Consider the following 21,036-nt stretch of genomic DNA (forward strand, 5'->3'; position numbering starts at 1 on the left):
TAATATTTTTCTTTCGGATACCGGAGAAATTGCTGATATAGACATTTTGATCGGCGCCGATTTCCTACATGACGTAATCTTTGATACGTCTTTGAGGCTCGGAAAAGGGCTCGTTGCAACCGATAGTTTATTTGGTTTTGTGGTTCAAGGGAGATTCATGAATAATTGCCAATTAAGTAGGATTGTAAACAATACTATAATATCTGATGTTGATTATTCTTTGTTTTGGAACCTTGAAGGATTAGGAATAAATACTATGAACGAAGAAAATGTTGATAATAAAAGTGAATTGTTAAAAGATTTTAATTCTGATTTACATTTTGAAAATAATAGGTATAGTGTACGACTTCTCTGGAGACCAAATACAAAACATTTGTTAAATGATAACTTTGAGCTGGCTTCAGAGAGGTTTGACAAATTAAAGAGGAGATTTAAAAATGATAAATCCTTGTTTGAAGAATATAAAAAAGTTATAAAAACTTACGAAAATGAAGGGATAATTGAGAAAGTTAAAAACACTGATCCCCAAAATTATAAACAATGTTATTTACCTCATAGGGCGGTTATAAGAAACGATAAACTAACTAGCAAATTAAGGATTGTATTTGACGGTTCCGCGCATAAAGAAAATGAATTGTCTCTTAACGATTGTTTGTATATTGGGCCAAATTTATACCCAGATATATATGAACTTATGCTAGCGTTTCGGGAAAACAAGATTGCTTTTATAGGGGACGTTCAACAAGCTTTCTTACAAATAGGGATTAATGTAGAAGATCGAGATGTCACAAGATTTCTTTGGTCAGATGACCCCGATAATGATTCGTCTACAGTAATTTATAGATTTTGCCGCGTGCTATTTGGTATCAACTGTAGCCCTTTTCTCTTAGCGGCTACTATTAAAGAGCACATTAAAAAGTTTGCAAAATCAAAGCCTCTTGCGTATGAATTACTAAATGAAAGGGTGTATGTCGGTGACGTCATAGGGGGAAGTGACAGTACAGATACAGCATTTCAAATAAGTTCTGATTGTGTTGAAATATTTCGGGATGCGGGCATGGTATTGAGAAAGTTTCAAACAAATGATAAAAAATTACGCGAATTATGGAAGAATGCAGGTATAGATGTTCAGAATGAAAAGGAATCGTTAGGTCAATCAGGTTTTCCATTTAAAGTTTTGGGAGTTTGTTGGGATCCTGAAAGAGATGTATTTTACTTTGAGTCCAAATATCTGTTAAAAATGATAGACACAGGACAAATAACGAAACGATTTATTTTGAAAATCATTGGGCGTATTTTTGATCCAGTAGGATTTTTGGGACCCTTTACAATGCTTCTAAAATCTCTAGTTCAAAGCATTTGGAAAAGCGGATTGGAGTGGGATCAAGAGCTACCCTCAGATATGGAAAATCAGTGGCGCGATATATGTAAACAATTCGGTGAACTTAATGATTTGAAAATACCGCGTTATTATTTTTTTGAAGCAGGTAACAAAGAAATTATAAGTTCACAATTACACATCTTCTCTGACGCCAGCTTAAAGGGTTATGGTACAGTAGCATATATCAGATCAGAAACTAGTGATGGACATATTTCTACATGTTTTGTTTCAGCTAAAAGTAGAATTGCACCCCTCAAAATGATTACATTACCACGACTTGAGCTACTAGGTGCCCTCCTCTCTGCTAGATTATTTCGAACTATTACAAGAGCCATAAAAACTCCGTGTAACAGTTTCTTTTGGTGCGATTCCTCTATTGTGTGTTGTTGGATAAAAACTCCTGCCATTCTTTTTAAACAATTTGTGCGTAACCGATTGGAAGAAATTCAAGAGATTACTCAACCTAAGGACTGGTTCCACTGCCCCGGAATTGACAATCCTGCCGATCTTATTAGTAGAGGTGCTTCCATGAGTATATTGAAGAATTCCGACGTTTGGTGGAAGGGGCCACCTTGGTTGTCGCTTCCGACCGAAATGTGGCCAGAATTGAAACTCTTCAAAGAAAATGATGAACAAATTGAGTATCGTAAAAATGAAATCACCGTTATGAAATGTGTAGATGGTGAAGAGCTTGAGTTGATAAATATCGCTAACTTTAGCAACCTCGAAAAAGTTGTTAGAATCATAGCGTGGGTAGTGCGATATTTGAACTGTTTAAAGAAAGTTGAGCCGAATATGGACACTTTGACTGCAGAAGAGCTCCGAAATTCTGAAGATATACTAGTAAAGCTTACTCAAGCAAAATTCTTTGAAAGTGAGATACGAGCTCTCCAATCTAGTTTGCCTATTCCAGCTTCTTCTACTATTTTCAATTTAGCTCCTTATCTTGATGAAAAAGGTATCCTGAGAATCACAGGAAGATTGGATGAAGGAGATTATTCTTTTGATGAGAAAAAGCCTATAATCATACCAAGACAGTCTAAATTTGCAGAGTTGCTTGTCAAGCGAGAACACGAAAATGTATTTCATTCTGGAGTAGAGAGCACTCTAGTTCAAATTCGGAGAAGATTTTGGGTGCCTAAAGGAAGACAATTAGTAAAAAAGGTTGTCTCGAAGTGTTTGATTTGTCGCAGATACACAGCCAAGCCTTCTACCCAAATGACTGGACAGCTTCCAAAAGATCGAATTAGTGAAACTCCTGCTTTTACCGTATGCGGAATTGATTTTGCCGGACCAATCTACATCAAGGGTGAAAATGGAATAAAGAAATCATATATAGCCTTGTTCACATGTGCAGTCACGAGAGCAATACATCTTGAATTAGTCACAGACATGTCTACTTCGACTTTTCTGCTGGCATTCAGAAGATTTCTCTGTAGAAGAGGTGGTTGTCATACAATCTACTCCGACAACGCCAAGACTTTTAAATGTACTGATAAAGAGCTTCGGAGATTATTTGATATTTTGGAAAATTCCGAATTCAAAAACTTTCTTGCTGCTAAAAGAATATCCTGGAAATTCATCGTCCAACTTGCTCCTTGGTGGGGAGGATTTTATGAAAGATTGGTAAAAAGTGTCAAAGAGCCTCTAAAGAAAATACTTCGAAAAGCTCTCTTAAATTTTGAAGAGATGACCACTATATTGACTGAAATCGAAACCATCGTTAATCTTCGACCCTTGTCCTACGTCACTAACGAAATTGGTGAACCGGAAATTCTTACCCCATCACAATTTTTAACCCCTGGTAAAGAAAAGGCAGAGTATCCAGCTCATTTCATAGAAACCATCCATAGAGAATCCACCAAAAAGATTCTTATATAAAAAAAAAAAAAAAAAAGAATATCAAGCTACATTATTGGCTAATTTATGGAAGCGCTGGAAGGAGCGCTATTTGTTAAATTTGAGATCTGCACACAACTTTACTTCTCCTAACCAAACAAAATGTTTGAAAGTGGGAGATGTGGTTATGATGGAGGGCACCACAAAATCAAAACTATTATGGGACATAGGTATCATAACAAAAGTATTTCAAGGGCGTGATGGACTTGTAAGATCTTGCCTTATTCGCAAATCCAACGGCGAGTATAAACGTCCTGTACAACTTATTTATCCTTTAGAACTCAATGACTGAAATGAACAATGATAATGTTTTTATTTTAATTTTCTTATTAGATTATGTTTTTTTTTATTATTTTCATTCAAGTGAATGCATCTCATTTAAAATTTATTTGCATTTAAATGTTATTTTTTTAAAATATGTTTATGTTATTTTTGTCTAATTTTTATGTTTAAAATTTTAGTGAACTCGGAGGAGTTCAAGTGGGGAGTGTTGAGGATTTATGATAACAGATGGCGCTGAGCGCAAACAATTTTCTTATTATTTTTTCTTCACTTCTTAAGTTTCAGTTTGGATTTAACCACTGAACCACAATGAAATAAAATCCTTTTTATTATTACAATTTGTGTAATTATTGTCGAATTATTGTTGAATTCGAATCAACCTGTATGTATTCTGTTAAATAACTGCTGTCTGTGGATTTTAATTTATTTGCATTGCTCTGATATCAAATATTTATTTTTAATATTTAGCAGACATCAATGTGTCATCCTTTTATTTACAACTAACGATTTTACAAATTTTTATTTACAGTTATTATCAGTAATAATTGATAACAAAATTTATCTTAAAAGTTTTATGATATTAGAACACAAAAATATAACATTGGGTGTGTTTTTCTATTTGTTTTGAAGATATAACAGATTCTATTTTATTGATAAGATATGATTTGTTTAAACAACGTAGTAAACACGAGTGCAAGATGTTTCCAAGTGAATGTGATGGAAATAAAAGGAATCAGCCGCATCGTGTTGTCAGGCATTTTATTTAGAAGTTCAGAACTTTATAAAAAAATTTGTGGTTTCAACCCACAAATTTCACACCGAAATTTAATTTAAGTATTGATGTTCGTATTATTTTGTTTATTTGTATTTAATTTATTTTCTTCTCTTTTGTAAGGCAAATTCGAAGAATATGTAAAAGAATGTGAAAAGAAATGTAAAAGAAAAACTTTCTTTATTATTATTTTTTTGAATGAAATAAAGAAATAAAATGTTGAATTACAATCTATCGTTTTCTTTTGTTCCCTTTTCTTTTTTACTACATTTTTAAACCAATCATGTAAAAATATAAAAGTACTTATCTATAACTATTGATAGATGGCAGCACATAATATGTCTATCGCTGTTTTGAAAAAACTCATTACTATATTCCTGCAAATATTTTTTCCGTCACGATTCAGGTTTTCTTCACTTGTGAATTTTGATGAAACTAAGATGGGCTTCACGGTCCGCATAAATGATTTTTGTTTAAAAAAAAAAAAAAAATCGTCAATTATTCATTTTGAAATGTATTTTTTATGATATCTGAGATTTAGTGTTTTTTCAGTTCATAAAATATACCAAGTCGATAAGCTTTTTATTTTAGTCATAGCTTAAAATGTATGTTAAAGAAAAATAACACAAATCAAAATACGTGTTCATAAAAATGGACACAGCACAAAATACGCGATCAGGAGAATGGACACAGATCAAAAAAAATAATATGTATTTATATGTATTTTACGGTCATCAAAATCATTTCTATTGATTATATTAATAATTCATAAACATTAAAATATCGGGTGTTTCATTAATTGCTCAGTGTACGTTTTAACCTGGCGGTATAGGCGTAGTGCCCCCCTCAATATTTTGTCAAAATGCAAAATTTTCCTGAATTGACTGCATAATTAAATAACATTGGCATAATTTTTTAATAGCTGAACAAAAATTAAGATTATTACATCCACTATCCCATTTTTTCTATTCAAATTGTCGCCCGCTTATTATTTTGACTTAGTTTATCAAAGATAAAAGGTCACTTTTAAAAAGAGCAAGAGATTTTAAATTATTGACTTAATAATCGTCTGCATCAAGGTTTTTGCGTATTTTGTTCCATGCACTAACTCAACTCGTGGTTGCTGGTAAATGCAGCTGTTTGAAAAAGCAGGTGAAGTGAATATCGGTCTATTTTTTTAAATGGATAAATATGGAATTTTTTTAAATGGATAGTTGATTATTAATTTAGACTTTCTGGAATGTATTTGTCCATAAGTTAAGTTTTTCAAAGCAATATCATTTGTTTAATTTAAAATTTGAATTTAACACTCGTAAAAAAAAGTCATTATAAAAATTTACTCTTTTATATAATTTAAAAAAGATTACATTTCTCTTAAGGTAAGTAAAATATTTTTATTTTAGGAATACAGAAAAATTATTTATTTCAATTGAATTAATTACATTTATGTCTTGTAATAAAAAGTAATTTTATTTTTCGAGTTTATCGTTACTTTTTTTAACCAGTCACTTTTATCGGTATACTTAACTAATTTTATCTGGATAAGACATTAGATAATAAATGTTTTGGATTCAGAAGTTGAATCAAAACAAAACAGGGCATAAATAATAATAAAGATAATAATTGCAGGACGAACAACCATGAAGATGTTAGGGAAAAAATAAAATCCTTCCCTGTCAATATAATAAATATCACCGTAAAAAAATAATTTATTTATATTAAACTCTTATGAAGGAAACTAATTACTCCATAGAATCATTGATAATCATTGACAGAATCAGAAATAAAAGGGTATAATACACTATGAATATTCATAATTTCAATCTAAACTATCACTAATCTAGCCAAATGTTTGAATTAAAATAAAGAATTTTATGGAAAATGTCTTAGTGTTCTTCGTAATTTCAATTTCACCTTTTTTTTTCAGTGATAAGGGTTTTGTTTATTCGATATTTTTGGTTGTTAATTTTTCATCTTTTAAAGTTTATATTTATTAATGTAGTGCACACTTTAAATATTAAAGCGTAAAGTTAAAATTGTGTTTGGGAAATTTTGCTATGAGAACTAATCGAAAATTAAATTGCCCGACGTGAGAGTGACATGCATTTTTTACCCCTATATACCCGGGCAAGCATATAAATATTCAGTGATATCGTAAAATACCGATTAATCTCCCCTCGAATTTTGAAGAAATCGTTCGACTGCTTCGAAGCAAGGGCACCGAAGGAAATAAAAAAATAAAATATGTTATATTTCCTAAGACCTAAATGTTAGTGAATTTAATTATCTAAATAAGAATTTCTTAAGCAAAGTTTCAAAATTTTTTATATCTCTAGAAATGCTTATCTTTCTTTTTTTTAAAAAAAGTTTATAGTTACAGAATTTAAAAGCGCACATTTATTTCCTTGTGTTAAAATATTTGACAATTTTTTGAATAATTTAATTCATATGCGCATAAATATTAGTTGTCATAATTGTCTAAAAATCAGAGTAAATAATTGCCTTCTTTTTTATATTTATTTTTAAATAAATACTTTCGTTTTAAAATGCCTTGAATATTTTATATTCGAATTATATATAACTTAATGTCCCTTACTTTAATTCATTTACTCCCTAGTGTCCATTAAAATGATATAGAAATTGCTATCTTTTAGATATAGAAATTGCTATCTTCTAGCTAAAATGATATCAAAATTGCTTCTAAAATTAAGTTTTCTTATGTTTTTTGTTATCCCTAAAAATGATAATAAATCAAAAATAAAGTTTCAGTATTTTAGAAACTATATAATTCCATAGTTTTCATATAATGTGTGGCAACTGTGTTTTCAAATCTATTTTTTAGCTTCAAATCATGTTTTAGATAGTGTTTTATTTCACTTACTTTCTATTTTTAAAACAAAGAAATATGACATCGGGAATCGTCTTAAAGAAGGGTTCATTTCGTTTATTCAAAAAAATATATTCTTTTCTATTTCAAGGAAACTTAGAAGCTGTTACGCGCTTTTGCAGGTATATTAAAAGTTTGGTGAAATGCTCTCGGATGGCGGTAAATTATCTGTACAATTTAGCAAACGCTTAAATACAATTTAATGCACTTTGGTTTCAGTGTAAAAATTGTGTTCACATATGTGTGTGTAACTTTGCAATAAGAAATAGTTTTGTTCTAAAAGTTTAATAAATATTCATTTAGATGAAATGTTTTTCATTTGATTTTGTAAATATGTTTTGAAATTCAGTCATTTCTTTCGAGTGAGTATTATAAATATATTAATATAATTGGTATATTACTTTCATTAAAAAATACTTTCACTAAAAAATTAGGATGTGATGAATATTTTCTAAGAAACAGTTAAAAGCATATAATTATTACATCAGTAATTAGTCTGAGATTCTTTGTTTTCGATAACATTTCTTGCATTCATGGATGCTGTTCCATCCATGGATGAGAGTTCATAATATGCTGATATCAAAATTATTCCGAGACATCTTTATTGAACCAATTAAATCCGACTTGTTCTTAAATTGCCAGATCTGTAAATGTCTTTTACTAATATGCCCAAAGATTTTCTACCAGATTCAGATCTGGGCTACGAGATGGCATTTCAAAGGATTCACTTCATTTTCGTTCATCCACGATTTACATGAATATGAAATATGGACTGCTGCATTGTCCTGTTGGGAGGTTCAGTCTCTGGATGTTATAAGAGGAGCAACAGGCAATAAATTATCTAATATATCCTGATACATAATTCAATTCATTTTAGTTTGTATAAATAAATTGGAGTTGTACCGCCTGCTGCAAAAGCGGTCAAAAACATAACAGACCAACCACGAAATTGACGTTTGGAAAATATGTGTGGTTCAGAGCGTAAGTCGTATCAAAAATGTCATTAATCATTTCGTCCATTAAAATTAAACTTCTTTTTATCAGAAAAGATCAATTTGTACCTTTCTGAGAAATTTTCTTTGCAAATGCTAAACAAGCATCTTTGTGTAATTTAGTAAGCGGAGTTTTTCTTTAATATTTTTTAATTAAATGTTCGGATCATTACTTAACTAATTTCTAAACGTGCGGCTGCTGCGTGGTAACTGCATTTCATTTTTAATTAGTGCAAATGACATCTTACCGTGGCAAGCAAGATTCCAAATTCGTCTTTCTTGTCTTGACGAATTTTTTTTTTTTTTGCTTTCTTACGTTACATTGTTTAAAGCCATAGTTTTCAGGTTTCCTCAGGTAACTATTCACTGCAGCTTTGGCAGCTTTGATATTTTTTTTTGTTGCCACTTGAGAACCATTTAAGACCATTTCTTTAAAAGCTAAAATTCTACCTTGTTCTCCTTCTGTTAAATGGGTTCTCCTTGACGTTTTATTGAATCTAAAAGCTACCAAAATCTGCTTGACAATGGCGTAAATAGTATCGACTTGTTGTTTTTGATCCAAGTTGTTTTTCAATGATCATGACAATTTTACCTTGATTTAAATAATATGCGGAATAAATTAGAGCCGTGGTGGCTGAGGAGAAACAGAGTCCGCTTTCCAATGAGGTGAATCGGGTTCGAATCTCAGTGATGGCTGAGCGATACGAATTCCGCAACCGGCTCGCAGTGGCCACAGTGCTTACGTAAAATATCCTCAGTGGTAGAGGGTTCCTGGGTTAGAGTCTCCTTGCTGCCTGGCTAACCGGGGGAGAATCTCGCGGTTTTCCTCTCCATGTAATGCAAATGCTGGTTAGTTCCATCAAAAAGTTCACCAGGAAGGCAAATTTCTTCCAATAAAGACACAGTTCTTTATAAGCTTACGGGAAAGCCAAATGTCTATATTTTTTGAGAAGATTTATTCTAGCGCTAGCTAAGTTTATGTTTTAATTAGCGATTTTTTTTTGTAATTTTGATTTTAAAGTTATTTTCCCCATCAATACTTATAAATGATTCATAAGTTCATAGCAAAAGCTACTTTCTTCCATTACTCTTGTGGTAAGACTTTTAAAATATCGGCAAAATCACCAATAATTTTGAATTGTCAACCATTCTATAAAATATTTTCCAAAAAGCGTAGTAGCTGGCAGCCCTGAACTGATGCATTCAGACAAAAAGTAAACGAAACTAAAAATATCATTTTGAAAAAAGAAAAAAAAAATTTAGCTTTCCGATCAAAATCTAATATTATAACTCATATAACTAAACTAATTTCAGATTTGAAATCCACACCCGAATTAAGATCAAGTACATAAATGCCACAAAATATTTCGTATATAGCGTCATTTACATTATTAGAATTGAACATTAAAATGAAAAAATATGTTAACTTTCAGAGAGCTAAGTATTTAAAAGTTGGCAATGGTGAGGAGATTTTTATTGTACTATTCATTTTTATTTTTCCTCATTAATTTCTAGAATAAATTTTTTATTCTTAACATACGACGTTTTTATGTTTACAGGACAATTGGAATCTTTTAGAAAGATTAGACCGGATAATCACAGTTATAGTAGTCTTATCTTCACAGTTAAATTTAGCTTTCTTATTATTATCTGTCAGTACAGTCAAAAGTTCACTTCAAGTTGAAAAGGAAGGACTGAATATAAAGAATATGATAATTCAATAGTAAGTCTGCGTGTTAAGCGTATAAAGCCATTGTGCTTTCTTATTACTTTAAATTTACGAACGAGAAAAAGACAATGACATGGTTGAATAGATGATTACAAATAACCGGAACATTTATTAAAAAAGTGATACAATTATTCCAATTGATAAAAACCTTTAACCCTTTCCGGAACAACAAATTTTGATTTGAAATTTTCGTCAGGCATTTTTGTCGTTTAAAACAGCAGTTTCCAAATGGTGTTCCGCGGAGCCCTAAGGTTCCGTGGAAGAGTTGTAAGGGTTCCGCGAGTTAATACTTTTTATAACCAGTGATAACTTTTAAAATCTCCGATTGTATTTTGATACAATTTATAATTCGTAATTTATTTAATCTTCCGGTTGCATTTATGAAACTATTTAAATAAAATACCAATGAAATGGAAATAACATTTTTTTAAAAGAAAATATTATATTGCTAACAACAATACATTGAACAAATTATGAAAAGAAGAAGAATTTTTAAAATATTGCAATAGTATTTCCTATCCCGGATTTCAAATCAAAATAAAATAACTCAATTCTTTAATAGAAAAGTTTGTTTCCTTAAAAAGTATTTTCAGCCATTATAGCAGTTCTTTTAAATTTTCATTTCGAAATAAACCGAAATTCGGCTTATTTTATTCATTTTCTGCTTATGTATATACGCTAAAAACAAACTCATCACTAAACTAGATCCAGCACCAGGACTGCAAATTTAACAGTCGGACATAAAATCTAGTTTAAGATTATTAATGATAAAATGATGAAAAATTTTCCTTCCTCTAATTAAATAATTTAAAAATTATCTTCTATTGAACAATGTTCACAATTACCTTCGTAAACTTTATTTATAATGTCGGGCTTATTCCGCAGAAAAAAGGTTGATTACTTGGTGTTCCAAGATCGAAAAGAATTGGAAACCGCTGGTTTTAAGAAAAGTGGTTGTAAAAACAGGTGTGAGCGCAAATCTGCCAACTTTTTTATTCCCAGCGGTAGTAAAATAACGAATAAGGTAAAATCGAAGGCAAATACTAATTCACCATTTGCAATCTATTAGCCCAATTAGCTGGTTGTTGTTATATATCATTAAACTATTTGAATAAAATATAGTGGTAGTTAACAGTAAATTAAATCAAATTTCAATTTAATAAATCAGCAATTAAACACGAATGCAAAAGTTTTGCTACCACATTAAATAAAAAAAACTCTTTTGGAAAAAGAGTTGGTATCGAGAGTTGGCGAGTTTCAAAGAGTTGGCAGGTATGATAAACATTCAGAAGCAAAATAACATTTCTTGTGGTTTAAAATGTTTTTGTTGCAAGATTAAGCACACTTCATCTCAGAGGGTTAAAGCAGCGGTTTCTAAATGATGTTCCGCGGAACTTATAGCTCCGTGGAAGAGTTAAAAGGATTCCTCCAGTTAATACTTTTTATTATCAGTGATGAGTTTTGAAATCTCTGATTATATTTAGATCTAACCTATAATTCATAATTCATTTAATCTTACAGTTGTCTTTATGAAATCATTCCAAGTAAAATGTCACTGAAATAGAAATGGTATTTTTTGAAGGAAAATATATTGAACAAATTATGAAGAAAAAAAATAAACATTTCTAAAATATTCCATTTGTACTGAAATAGAAATGGCATTTTTTGAAGGAAAATATATTGAACAAATTATGAAGAAAAAAAATAAACATTTCTAAAATATTCCATTTGTACTGAAATAGGAATGACATTTTTTGAAGGAAAATATATTGAACAAATTATGAAGAAAAAAAATAAACATTTCTAAAATATTCCATATGTATTTCCTATCTCGCTTTTCAAATCAAAATAACTGAATTCCTTAATTAAGAAATATCTTTCCCTAATAACCATTTTTAACGTTTATAGCAGTTCTTTTAAGTTTTCCCTTCGAAGTAAATCATAAATCGGCTTATTTTAAAAATTTTCAGCTTATGTATATACACCGGAAGCATATTTATAACTAAACTATAGCAGAAGGACTGCAAATTCAACTGTCGAATATGGAACCTAATTTAAGATTATTAATGATTAAAAGTTGAAAAATCTTCATTCCTCTAACTGAATATTTGAAATACAGTCTTTTATAGGTTATAACGTTTATAATTACTTTAAACTTTATAAAGTTGGGGTTCCGCCGAGAGAAGGTTGATTATTAAGGCTTCTGTCTCAAAAAATTTGGAACTGCAGGGTTAAAGTATAAATCGAAACGGGTGCATGTATGGTTTTTCTGAAAATAAAGTAATTTGCACCAACGAAAATTAAGTAATTTTAAGACTTAAAGAGGTTGATCAAAGTAATGAAAACACTTCTATATTAGCTCTGAGCAAGCTATTTTTCGTTTAGCAACAAATTATTTGGAAGATTTTATACGGTAAAGCTGTTGACACAATTTGAAGATCATGATTGAAGATTTTAGAAATGGTGTCCTTCATAACCATGTAGAGCTAAATGAACATTGAACCTACCAATCGACCTAAATGAACATTGAAAGCTAATAATTCCTTTCTGGTCTTAATACCAGCAATTTTGAAATTATTCCACGGGATTGCAATTTTTATAAAAGAATACTTTTTAAATTATAGAGGTTTTGAAAAAGGAATTCAGCATTTAACTTCCTACACTCATTTTTGTCGATCCCTACTTTGCATGAAAACGACATAATTTCTAAAAACTTCAAGCACGATCTTTCAAATTGAGAAACCAGTTTAGCCACGCAAAATCTTCCAAAAAGAAAAAAAAAACGTTTGCATAGAGTTAGTATAGAAGCGTTTTTATTGTTTTAATCAATCCCTGTATTTTCTTAGAATTTTCAAACTACTCCTACTTTACTTCCATATTTTATTAGTTTCAAACTACTTTAGTTTCATATTTTATTTACCTAAATATCTTTTCGTTTTTATTTGATATTTGATTTCAGTTTCTATTTTCGAGTCGCTTATTTTTTTTACTTATTTCTTTTTTCTTCATGACATTCCACGGATAAAGATAAAATAATATTCCAAAGGTAAATAGAGGTAGTATTCCAGGACTTAAAAAGTTTAGATTGAATCAAAATGCAACGTTCTTCCTCAAAAGAAGCATAAAAATGAACTATAATGAAAATGTAAAAAATTTCTTTGGACACACAATCTGAAATTTGTGAGTTTGGATACAAAGCAGAGATAAAATTAAAAGATCTCACATAAAAAAAAGAGTTACTCATAACTATTTGTCTTATAGTAGTATTTCATACTGAAGATTCTGTTCATCTGTAGTTTCATTAAAACGCCCCTTTCTCTCCTAAGTAAACAATTAAAAGTCATTAAACTAAAATATAGCTCTAAATTATTATGTAACCGTCGAAAATTAAAAGTCATAACAAAACAAAAATATAGCACAATTTGTTTGTTTTTTCGAAGAACAGTAAAAAATCCTGAGACTATTATTGACGCAAACGATGTTTAATTATTTTCGGTTATAGGTACTAATTTAAATGAAAAAAAGCAAAAGATTTGTCGGAGAAATACTAATTCGTTTAGGAGAAACGCAAAAATCGTCTTACTTTTATCTACGTCAGTGATGCTTTAGTAATTTTTGTAATAGGCAATATCGATACAGTGGAAAGATGTGTTTAACTGTTTTTTGGACGGGATACGTACAGGAGAAAATTGCTTTATTGTGGAAAATTTCGGCTGTCATGCGTTGGCAACGAACAACAGCATCATACCAAATAATGTTGACTATAGTTGACTTTTTTTTTTTAGAATGAAATACTCAAAACGTGTTTTGCCTAATTTAATAACAAAAAACCAGCTGCAAGAGCAAAATATAATTAGAAATTAAAAAAAATATTGTAATTAGTTTAGCTTTATTAATCGTTACATATGTCTGTCGGGCTTATGTACGATGTTGTAGGGTTGTTCACTACTGATTTATTGAGTTTTTTTTCTCCATTCCGTATGGAGATAGAGTATCCAGCCAGTACATAATATATATTTATAGATGTAGAAATCTGATAATAGTTAACACTTCCTCTAGACTCAAAAACATTTAAAATAAGAATGACTGGTATGCCAAAGAACATTTAAAACCACCATTTTAACTTTAGCACATTTCCTCCAAGCGGCCATTTAAAAGGACTGCTCTTTTTTCGGGAAATGGAAAAGTGGTAGCACAAGTGTTTAACCCCTTGGGGATGGATGATTCATAAAAACATTCGTACAAAATCAGATTCAGAAATAGTAAATAAATAGAAAATGGTAGCTTAAATGTTGTCGTTACTAATTTGACAGACTTACTTTGCTTTTACTTTAATTACTGTTAGTTTTATCATAAATATAATCAATGTTAGTTCAAAGTATAACTAAATAATTTTATTTTGACTTAAAGTAATGGTGAATTAAATAAATCAAACAATTATAACCCCGCCCACAAATAAATTGCTAAAGAACTACTTTGGTTACCAATTTTATCTTTTTACCCTGATTGATACGGTTTTATGCTGTCACGTATTTGTGACAGTCGGCGCAAAAGGGTTAATTATTGTAATGAATTTTGTAGAAACGAAATACTTCCGTCAACTCTCAAACATTCACAATTTACAATTCTCTTAACCCTAGTGCTTTAAAATTCAGTTTCAACTAATGTAAACACTCAATCATATAAACAACATAGTACAATATTTTGAAATGATTTCTAGAATTCATAAAATAGAGTGGTTTCGTATTATTAAGATATAAATATTTTTGGCTTTAGAGTGGTAATTTCGATATCAACTGAGAAGTATTCCACCTGCTCCGGATTCGACAAAATATTCTAAAGAACGGTGAAGAAACTAAAATTTGCAGATTCTCGGTAAATTTGTTTAAAAAGCTCAACACTGCTTAGTAGGAAAAAATAGCGTATCTCTTGAATTATTTAAAAGCAGAAGGGAAAAAAATATAGATCTAATTTATTTAAGCAAGTATAATACATTAAAAGATTACCCACTGGAAAATATTTATCCGCTATCCGGAGCAAGGTGGCATCTCTGCAATAGGTTAAACATTTATTCACATTTAAGTCCTAAATCAAAGGCATCTACGCTTTAAATAAAAGTGACTCATCAAATTTTATCAAATCAGCCATCAAATTTTAAATAAAATTGATAAATCATAGAAATAGGGCCGGGATAGCCTGGTTGGTGATGTGTTGGACTCGTGTTCCTTCCAGGAGTTCGAATCCAGCCGACTGAAGAATCACCGTGTATTAAATGGTGACTGGTGCACGTTGAATCTGTTGGGGTCACAAAGTCTTCCATGTTCGCATAATTAATCAACACCTCTAGGGATTCTGATCCAGGAATTCCCTTGTCTTCACAAACTACGAATGTGCGGAGTTGAACAATGATAGTCGTAAACTCAAATTTGAGTAGGCCTTTCAACGACGGTTATAAAATTTAATAAAATTATAAAAATAAATATCTACCATGTGTAATTATCCATTTTCACATGTTGCTGTTTATCATATATAAACTACTTTTTGTGGTTGGATATTAATGGAATTGCATATAAATGTTTGTTGCATAAGTACGTCTTTGTTTTTATATGCAATCTTTTAGTTCTATAAAAGCATTACCTAGACTATACTCAATTATTTAGCTTCAAAATGTTGTAATTTGTAGAGTAATAAAAAAAAGTTTTTTAGCGAGGAAAAGAAAAGTTTCATCGAGGTTTACATTTACATTGACGTGCGAAAATGAATTGAAATTACAATGTGATTTGATTCGTACAAATTGATTTTACTTTTTAACTACATTTTTTTAAATCTAAATTTCAAAATACTTGGAATACTATTTGTTCAAAAAGGCCTCCCTGCTGGTTTTCAGTGGCGGCTAGCGAGCAAACAAAATTATTAAAGCTGAATTATTTACGTGGATTGTTCAAAATCCAATGAGCTGAACTGACATATATTTCGAAAGAATCTAGAAACTATGTTATCCTTTGTTCCACAGCGAATAACATTTTCATCTCAAACCTCAATAAACAAATTAAATATCAATAAATGATTTAAGTTGATTTATGTACCACATTAAATGGGATTCTATTGTTTCTAGTCCGGCCGAACTCAGATATGAAATCTTTGAGCATGACTCTAAAGAAGTTAATTTACTTGAAGTTCGTATACTTCATTTCACTTTCTATTGATTTGTTCAATACCTACTTCAATCATTTTTACTGTTTCTGCGGAGTTTCAAGACTCACCCGTGTTTCCTTTAAACGTAATTCGATTTAGGGCGTTGAACTGCGTGATCCCTTTCCATTAGCGCCTCGGAGAATGATTATCCATTGTTTGGATCTTATTATATTACACTCATTACCTAAAATTATATTCTTATTTACATTGCACGCATTCCTTATTGTTTTTGCTAATGACTTAGAGTCAGTACAAATAAAACTTCTGTTTCGTACCTTCGGAGGAAGAATTTGTTCGAAAAGTAAGTTTCGAGTAAAGATTATAATAATTAAAGGAGCTCATTTCGAATAAAAACTTTTTTTTGGAAAAAAAAAACAACTTCATTTTGAATGAAGCTCTTAGTAAAAAATATAGTTTCAGTTAGAAATTTTAGTCCAAAAGCACATTTTGGATAGAAGTTATTCTATCTTTTATAAGAGGTTTTCTATTAGTAAGAAAAAAAAACATGCTTCGAATGGAGGTTTTAGTTTAAAAAAAAATACTTTTCAGATGAAGGTTTTAATAAAAAGGCACAGTAGTAACTGTGATCATTGTAAAAGTGTTCTGAATTTGTGAATTAGTTTAAATTTAATTTTAAACACAGCTTACGGCGGTTTGCAAAATAATTAAAAATATTGCAAATTTTGTATCATGATATCTACTCTCATTCCTAAATTCACTGCTACATTTAAATACTTTTGTATTGATTAGTGATACTGATAATTTTCCTGTAGCATAGTTATTAATCAGCAATATTTACTTTCCAAGCATTCCCTCCTTAATTCAACACCGAATTAGTTATAAAAATCCAGGGTTTGCGAGCCGTTAGCCACGCTCCACCAAATCTTTTTCAATGACTGTACAAGTTTGCATGGATGTGCCCGGCCAGGGAAGCTCCGAAAAAAATTCGAACTAAGTGGCATGTCATATGAATATTTGAATTATTTATATTTGTAGTAAAAGATAATAAAATGTTAAGACGGTTGCTGAATTGCCACGGGCGACTAAAAATGCAAAATGAGGTGAATAATAAAATTTAAGACTTTATTAATAGAGTTAAAATTAAAAACTTACGCTAGCATGCCTTTTTCGTTTTTCTATAGAAAGTGAATGCAAAGAGCTTTAGAACATAGCTCCAATAATCGTCCGCTGCCGCGAGGCGGCTTTAACTGATTCTTCGGATTTTTGAGACACATAATGGAGGGATGTGTGAAGTTAAGAAATTAAACAGTAATAAAGTGTGTAAAAGACTGTTTTTAACATGGAAAATAACGATTAATAAATCTTTGTAATAACGAGTATTTTTTTTTCTTTAAAAAATAAGCTAAATATAACATTGTTTCGCTACCAGAGTTAATTGTTTTCAGGGGCACAAACAGCTCTGACAAACAGTTTTATGGTGGAAGAGTTCTAACAAAAGAGTTCGCGGTCAAGAGCGCAAGATTTTTGAAACTAATTTGGTACTGATTTGCACAGCATCTCTGATTTGTTTCAGATTGTTGATTCTTGATTGTTGCATCTCTGAAAAAAGTTCAAACAAATTATGAAATTATCATTATCAATAATAGTGCAAAAGTATTCAAATGTAGCAAGTAATTTGGGGCACAGGGAGTACTTTGTAAAGAATATGAATATATATAATGCTTGGATAGCCTGTTACTGCTTACTTCTTCATAAATGATATTCTTTTAAGTTTAAATCTTAGAAAAGGAAAAAAAAGAAAAGAAAGAATAACGCTACAGAGGCCTGGTTATCAATTTTTTTCGTTACTTCCTTTTCTGTACGTTTTGAAATCTGAAACCTTAATATCACATGTTTTTTTAACTTTCATTTTTTTGTAAGGTATCACCAATTTAAAATTTTTTCCTCTTAGATAAATGTTTTGATTTCAAAAGAGTGATGAGGATAGAAAAATAATGTAGGTCTTATTACATGAGATGCTACTTCTATTTTACTTTTCTTTCGGGTTATTACTCTAATTACATCGGAAATATTGGCAATCAGAAATGATTTTGATTGAAAAAATTGTAATTGTTCCAAATAAATATTTAAAATGTTTTCTTTGTGATACAGCAACAGTCAGGTCAAAAATTTTTTCAATTGATGGCGCAATCTAGCAGTAAGACATCTCATTTCTAATTCTTTTTCATGTCTGAAAAGATGAGGCATCTTCGGCTTATTTACCACTACTTATTTGCTGATAAATCATAAAATTTTATAAGTAAACATAATATTTATCCTATTTATATTTATCCTCCTAGTAACTATTTCAAACTGAAAAAAGTTTCTTTTTTAAAGGAAGGATTCAGTGACGTTTGTCTAAAAAAAAAACGAGCAAGGGCACTTTTAACATAACATTAAAAGATGTGTATGACATGAAATGTGTATTAAATAAGAAATTAATTTCATTTTAATTAAAAAAAATAACAGAAAATCATTAATCATTGCTTTAAATTTAACTATAAACGATTCAATTTTACACAATTTTTAAAGATAACATTAGTGATAATTTCTAGCTTATATTACTATTTGAAAAAAAAAAATTCTTGCACGTATTTAAATATTTAATTATTTTATATTCACTATGTCAGATAAAATAAATGAACAGCATTACGTGGCAACACGCGTGGTCTACGACCAAATTTGCACCTTTAAAGTTATCTGTCCACGTGATTTTTTAAAATAACAATATTTCTTTTGAAACGTGTTTCTAAAAAAATATTTATTCAAAATCAACCGGTAATTGAATAGCAAAAAAATATTTATGTAAGGCAAAATGAATGGGAATGTGGAAATTATTCGCTTAGGGGAAGCGTCAAAATTCTTTATAATATTATTGATACCAATTTATAAGGCCTACAATTAGGATAGAGGAACGTAAATTTTGCTGCCACTTTAAGTATAAAAATAAAATCTTGCTCAAAATCCGGAAGAGTCAGCAGCCATGAAGTTATATAAACTGTAAAGCAACTGATTTTTACACTTTGGCAGACTCCGGCCATTTTGCAGAATATTTTCAAATATTTAAAATGATAGCAGATTTCCTGTTTTAACATTTAATTTTAATACCACCATAACATACACATTATTAAAAGATGAACAAAATATAGGAAATGCAAGCAGTGTCATATGTAAATGATGGTGAAATTTTAAGAACTTTTACTTACTTACTTTTACTACGACTTTGAATAATGTGCAAGGCTGGAACTTCCGGATTGAGAGCTCTGCTTCTGAGGTAATATGCGCACATATTGAAAGTACCTCTGTCAGGGCTGCCAACTACTACGTTTTTTGCAAAATGTTTTATATAGTGGTAAACAAATAAAAACTTTCAAAATTTTGCCAACAATTTTTAAACCTAAGCATGCAAAATGCACTCACAAACTGTTTGATGTGAAAATGGTGTAGCAATTTTGATATGTTAAGAGACGAAAAAACAAGTGATGAAAAAATAGTTTTACATTTTAGGTCCAAGTTATTTCCAGAACACTTTTAAATAAAAAATCGACATGATTAAACATAATCGAATTATTTAAATCTTCGCGAATTCGAACAAAAAATTTGTCAAACTTAACCCTTTCCTGCGCAGAGTTGTCAGTCTCGCACTTCTTATTCCAAAAATATTGCAAATCACTCAAATTGTAAAACTTTAACATTGTAATTCAAAATGTTTTACTTCTTAAGATCCATCGTTTCTTATCAACCACTTTTTTTTAAAGAAATTAAAGTTTAAGCTTATATATTTATTAGAATCTTGTGATCTACAATCGCAGTGGCTAATATGCTACCTGTTTAAAATTTTCAGTCAAAATTTGCTGCACCGGAAACGGTTAATACTGTATCTGTCTTCCTGTCATCTCATGAATAATATTTTCTACAACATCGAACGCCTCTCTATCGAGCAATTTTTACTTCCCGACATTAATTGCAGAAAAATCTAATCACGTTCACAATTAAAGATTAAACGCTTTTCGAAAGAAGAATTTTTTTTTGTGAGCTAATCGTATCTATGAAATGCGGAAGGGAAAAAAAAAAAACTCTCAAATCTCCTGCGGCTCTTCCTATGGCATTTGGACATTTAATCATCTCCATACGCCCTTCACTTTCCTATGAAACATTTGTCCACTATAATCAATCAATTTCGTTTTATACTTTTCATATCTGCGTTCGTTTTGTACTTATTTTTATAACCGAGAGATTTAAAGTCAGGACTTGTGCTGAGTTGTCTCCTCCCGCTTTAGGTGAAAGGGTTTTCTTAATTATTTAAAATGAACACTTTAACTCTCTTCTTAACAATAGTTCGTTCACCAGAAGTTCGCTTGGCTCCGCCTTCATCGCGTGGTATCCGAAGATGCTATTTCGCTATTTTGGGGAGAAGGATGTGAATATATGGTATCCTGAACAAGGCTGCTAATTGGCTATCGTAAAACAAAAATATTTATTTCGCTATTTTTAAATGCATTTTTTTTGACATTAAATATTTCTTAAATCTGAGGATATTTCTCTCTTTTGAGTGAATAGTTTGTCCTTTTTGAGACATTTTGCTGGGAAAACAGCAGTTTTTAAATTTAAAATATATTTATTCAGCTAGATCAGTGATTCTCAATCACTGTGCCGCGGCACTTTTGTGTGCCGCCAAATATTAGAAATGATATAATAAAAATTATAATGCTCCTTTTATTATGAGTAAAGTTTAAATTAAAGAAAAGTATATATATATATATATATATATATATATATATATATATATATATATATATATATATATATATATATATATATATATATATATATATATATATATATATATATATATATATATATATATATATATATATATATATATATGTATATATATAT

The 21,036-nt window shown here is 30.1% G+C and overlaps 2 protein-coding genes across 3 annotated transcripts in view; both read left to right on the plus strand.

Annotated features, from left to right (window-relative positions):
* The first annotated feature begins 694 nt into the window (after positions 1-694).
* LOC147806177 (uncharacterized) lies at positions 695-3,262 on the plus strand. Its single transcript, XM_087149573.1, has 2 exons — positions 695-1,427; positions 1,485-3,262. Exons 1-2 carry the CDS (start codon positions 695-697, stop codon positions 3,260-3,262), a joined length of 2,511 nt encoding a protein of 836 aa, XP_087005699.1.
* A 2,304-nt stretch (positions 3,263-5,566) lies between these two features.
* Positions 5,567-21,036, plus strand: part of LOC147806178 (uncharacterized) — a 36,954-nt gene continuing 21,484 nt past the window's right edge. The window contains exon 1 of one of the 2 annotated variants that reach the window (XM_087150393.1): positions 5,567-5,713. The gene's annotated coding sequence lies outside the window, so the exon portion shown is untranslated. The remainder of the gene's footprint in view (positions 5,714-21,036) is intronic. The other variant, XM_087150394.1, reaches the window with a different exon arrangement.

The sequence above is a fragment of the Parasteatoda tepidariorum genome, chromosome 8 (assembly GCF_982258835.1).
Source record: "Parasteatoda tepidariorum strain Cologne lab strain chromosome 8, Ptep-v5.0, whole genome shotgun sequence".
Lineage (NCBI taxonomy): Eukaryota > Metazoa > Arthropoda > Arachnida > Araneae > Theridiidae > Parasteatoda > Parasteatoda tepidariorum.

Bases quoted from the DNA above. Each gene is read 5' to 3' on its own strand.
- LOC147806177 (XM_087149573.1), top strand. From the start codon at position 695: ATGCTAGCGTTTCGGGAAAACAAGATTGCTTTTATAGGGGACGTTCAA. The intron at 1,428-1,484 runs GTAAACAATTCG...ATTTTTTTGAAG, and splicing joins AAATCAGTGGCGCGATATAT to CAGGTAACAAAGAAATTATA.